Genomic DNA, 5000 nt, shown 5'->3' on the forward strand with positions numbered 1-5000 from the left:
GAGAGAGAGAGGAACCTACATGAAAAACTTGAGTTGTAAAAATGTCCCAGTTTACTGTGCAGATCAATGGTTCTTAACCCATTCTGACCTGAGATCAGATTCTAAAAATGTCAGTCGTTCTTCGATTTTTTCAAAAAAATAGCAGATCTACAAGCTCATAGCGCGCCACTCGGTGGCGCGCTATGAGCTTGTAGATCTGCTGTTTTTCAATAGCTAAAGCATAACATGATGCTATAACACCAAAATGGGTTCCCGTTCAGAATGGGTTAAAGGGGTCCGTGGAGGGAACTCTCTGGAACTGGAACTCTCTGAAGGACCCCTGGGGGGGCCCCCGGACCCACCCTGGGGGGGCCCCCGGACCCACCCTCTGGGAACCACTGATGACAGATGCATGACGGGGGGGGCGGGCCGTACCTTCATGAAGACCTTCACGTGCTCCTCCTCCCGCAGGAAGTCCTTGTAGAGGCGGCTCCAGTGGGACACCAGCTGCAGTACCTTGCGCTTCCTGAAGAGGGCGTCCTTTCCCTCCTCCTGGCCGCGGCCCCGCCCCCCGCTGCTGTAGGTGGGAGGAGTCAAGGAGAGGACGGTCCCAAAGTGTGTGTGTGTGTGTGTGTGTGTGTGTGTGTGTGTGTGTGTGTGTGAGAGAGTGCGCGTCAGTGTTGTTTTCGTCGACTAAAACTATGACACAATTTTTTTTCATCGACTACCTTTTTTCACTGATGAAAACGACATGGGAACTAAATGGAAACTAAGCTACGGTGACTAAAACTAAGACTAAATATACTGACAATTTCGTCGACAAATAAAAACTAAAATGTTAGGAAGGGACTATTAGTGGACAAGAGATCCAGTATAAGTCACTTTACACTTGGTAAGCATGCTGAAAATAGCAGATCTACAAGCTCACAACATGCGTTGTAGATCGGCTATTTACAGCAAGTGTAAAAACAGTCATTAACCCATTCTGAACGGGAACCCATTCTGGTGTTATAGCATCATGTTATGCTTTAGCTATTGAAAAATAGCAGATCTACAAGCTCATAGCGCGCCACCGAGTGGCGCGCTACGAGCTTACAGGTCTGCTATTTTGAAAAATCGAAGAACGACTGACATTTTTTTGAATCTGATCTCAGGTCAGAATGGGTTAATCAGACCAGTGTGTGTCCAGTGGAAACCTCGTATGAATCTGATCTCAGGTCAGAATGGGTTCATCAGACCAGTGTGTGTCCAGTGGAAACCTCGTATGAATCTGATCTCAGGTCAGAATGGGTTAAGACGGCATCAAGACCCGCCAAAATACATTTCAGTCGACTAAATCAACTGTAGATGATGATATTTAGTCGACTATCACTAAAACATTCCAGGTGACTAAAATGTGACTAAAACTATTCAATGGACTATATGACAAAAACACAAATCAAAATGTTGCTGCCAAAAACAACACTGGTGTGCCCATATCCCACTGTGTGTGTGTGTGTGTGTGTGTGTGTGTGTGTGTGTGTGTGTGTGTGTGTGTGTGTGTGTGTGTGTGTGTGTGTGTGTGTGTGTGTGTGTGTGCGCGTGCGTACAGTAATTACAGTAAGGATATTGTCCCAGCAGGGCGGTACACAGGTCTTTGGTGGACATGAACACCAGGTACGTCAACAGGAAGTCGTCCAGCAGAGTCTCTGGGGAAACACAAGAAGAAGAAAACATCTTCAGACATGCGTCAGTCAGCCTGTCACTCAAACTGTCAGCCTGTCACTCAAACGGTCAGCCTGTCACTCAAACGGTCAGCCTGTCACTCAACTGTCAGCCTCATCAACACTGACTCTGTTTGACCAGAATGGAACAGAGCCTTCATTAGCATCATTAACACTGACTCTGTTTGACCAGAATGGAACAGAGCCTTCATTAGCATCATTAACACTGACTCTGTTGACCAGAATGGAACAGAGCCTTCGTTAGTATCATTAACACTGACTCTGTTTGACCAGAATGGAACAGAGCCTTCATTAGCATCATTAACACTGACTCTGTTGGACCAGAATGGAACAGAGCCTTCGTTAGTATCATTAACACTGACTCTGTTTGACCAGAATGGAACAGAGCCTTCATTAGCATCATTAACACTGACTCTGTTTGACCAGAATGGAACAGAGCCTTCATTAGTATCATTAACACTGACTCTGTTTGACCAGAATGGAACAGAGCCTCCGTTAGCATCATTAACACTGACTCTGTTTGACCAGAATGGAACAGAGCCTTCATTAGCATCATTAACACTGACTCTGTTTGACCAGAATGGAACAGAGCCTTCATTAGCATCATTAACACTGACTCTGTTTGACCAGAATGGAACAGAGCCTTCGTTAGTATCATTAACACTGACTCTGTTTGACCAGAATGGAACAGAGCCTTCGTTAGTATCATTAACACTGACTCTGTTTGACCAGAATGGAACAGAGCCTTCATTAGCATCATTAACACTGACTCTGTTTGACCAGAATGGAACAGAGCCTTCGTTAGTATCATTAACACTGACTCTGTTGGACCAGAATGGAACAGAGCCTTCGTTAGTATCATTAACACTGACTCTGTTTGACCAGAATGGAACAGAGCCTTCGTTAGCATCATTAACACTGACTCTGTTTGACCAGAATGGAACAGAGCCTTCGTTAGTATCATTAACACTGACTCTGTTTGACCAGAATGGAACAGAGCCTTCGTTAGTATCATTAACACTGACTCTGTTTGACCAGAATGGAACAGAGCCTTCATTAGCATCATTAACACTGACTCTGTTGGACCAGAATGGAACAGAGCCTTCGTTAGTATCATTAACACTGACTCTGTTTGACCAGAATGGAACAGAGCCTTCATTAGCATCATTAACACTGACTCTGTTTGACCAGAATGGAACAGAGCCTTCATTAGTATCATTAACACTGACTCTGTTTGACCAGAATGGAACAGAGCCTTCGTTAGCATCATTAACACTGGCTACGTTTACATGAGCAGTTAAATCCCCTTTTCATTCCGAATAGAAGTTCAATCCTATTAAACGTTGTTATGTAAACACCTACAAAAACTTACATCGGAATGAAAACACTCGATGCGATTTCAAAACCATTCCGATGTCACTGGCCGGATTACTCCGATGTTCAATGCGATTGAAAGAAAATTGGACTCATGTATAAACACTGCTTCGGATGTAAGTTCATTCTGGTCTTTCTGAGCATGCTCATTTCCATTGCGCTCCAACTCCAAGGCGCTCATATCCAAGGCGCGCCGAGGAGTTTGCACATAGAGCGTTATTTCTTGCATTTTGCAGCTCTGAAATCCCCCCAAAAAACGTGGAGCAGGCTGCAGCATGCAGTGATGGTTGATGGTCCCCCTGGTCTGTGAGTGTTCAAAGATCCAACCGTCCCGAGTTGATCATGATCACTGATCATTTTCATTATATAGTGCATCAGGGACTCACAGAAAGACAGTGGAGAGAGGACGCAATGCCGTCAGCCCGCGCACGCACGCACGCACACACACACACACACACACACACACACACACACACACACACACACACGCAGTCCCAAGAATACGCTATTATGTGGGGACAGTGGGGCACATTGTCAGCCTGTAGATCAGCTCTTACTTACACAATGTAGGCCTATACGTGCATTGTGCAAAGACGAAGCACAAATAAATCCAATAGCCTTGTGAGGCGCGCAGCGAAAGGTTGATAAATGCGATGTTTTACTGCTTTGTGTGTGACTGTGTGTGTGTGTGTGTGTGTGTGTGAGTGTGAGTGAGTGCGTGCGTGTGTTTACATCAAGCTCAGCTCAGCTTCCCCCCCCCCCCCCCGCAGACACATCGTGGTTTAAATGAGCCGTTTTGTTGTTGTCTGTGCTGTGCTGCGTCAAACACCTTCCCCGGGCAACATAAACCAAAACGTGTGACCCACATATGGTTCCAGGGGGCTGCCACCGCCCGTTCCAGAGGACGTGGAGCGCGGAGAGAAGCCTCGCCATCAATAACCCATTCTGACCTGAGATCAGATTCATACGAGGTTTCCACTGGACACACACTGGTCTGATTAACCCATTCTGACCTGAGATCAGATTAAAAAAAATAGTCAGTCGTTCTTCGATTTTTCAAAAATAGCAGACCTACAAGCTCGTAGCGCGCCACTCGGTGGCGCGCTATGAGCTTGTAGATCTGCTATTTTTCAATAGCTAAAGCATAACATGATGCTGACACCAAAATGGGTTCCCGATCAGAATGGGTTAGAGACATGCTCTCTCTCTCTCTCTCTTTCTGACAGAGCGAAGCCCATTTCTCTCACCTGCTTCGTGTAAACCTCTCTCTACCTTTTCTTAGCATATCTGTATTGTCGCGGCGCTCTCTCTCTCCCTCTCTCTCTCTCTCTCTCCTCTCTCCCCCCCCCCCCCCCCTCTGTGTTCGTACCGTTAAGGTCGTTACTCGCCCGGAGGGAGCGTGACAAATTAACGATGTGTAAATCTCCAGGGAGCTTTTTGCCTCGCAGCGGACAACGATGCCACAAACAACACGTTTTCAATTCATGGAAATTAATCGCACTAAATGAATCCCCCCCCCCCTCCCCCCTTGTTTAAGGGGGGTGGGGGGGGGGTTCCCTCAGGGCTCTGTACGGTAACAAGACAACTCACCCCGTTTCTGTTTTCCTCCCAGAATTTTCCCCAGTGAGGGGTTGGTGGGAGATAAACTTCCATGACAGCAGACAGACAAAATATAAGTACAAATATAATTTATGAAAAGCTACTACAGTGAAGTCTGTTCACAGAAGTTGTTGTAGGATAATGTGGGGATTATCTGACGAGGTACCATTTGAGTGTGCAAAACCTTACATAAATATACTAAATAATACTAAATTCTTTATAGGGTCAATATAAGTAAAATAATATAGCCTTTCCACAGGAGTATCTTTTTTTATATTTTTCCAAAAAGAATACAAACAGCCAATAGCATATTACAAAGTTATC

The 5000-nt window shown here is 45.6% G+C and overlaps 1 protein-coding gene across 1 annotated transcript in view; it reads right to left on the reverse strand.

Annotated features, from left to right (window-relative positions):
- The window catches only part of rapgef5a (Rap guanine nucleotide exchange factor (GEF) 5a), a gene marked incomplete at its 5' end in the record, with an annotated part of 81682 nt that overhangs the window by 23628 nt on the left and 53054 nt on the right, over window positions 1-5000 (reverse strand). The window contains 2 exons of the mRNA XM_080787276.1: window positions 365-553; window positions 1583-1667. Of these exons, the coding sequence (XP_080643402.1) occupies window positions 365-553; window positions 1583-1667 (274 nt within the window). The remainder of the gene's footprint in view (window positions 1-364; window positions 554-1582; window positions 1668-5000) is intronic.

The sequence above is a fragment of the Protomyctophum bolini genome (genome assembly GCF_963924005.1).
Source record: "Protomyctophum bolini genome assembly, chromosome: 17".
In the NCBI taxonomy this organism is placed as follows: domain Eukaryota; kingdom Metazoa; phylum Chordata; class Actinopteri; order Myctophiformes; family Myctophidae; genus Protomyctophum; species Protomyctophum bolini.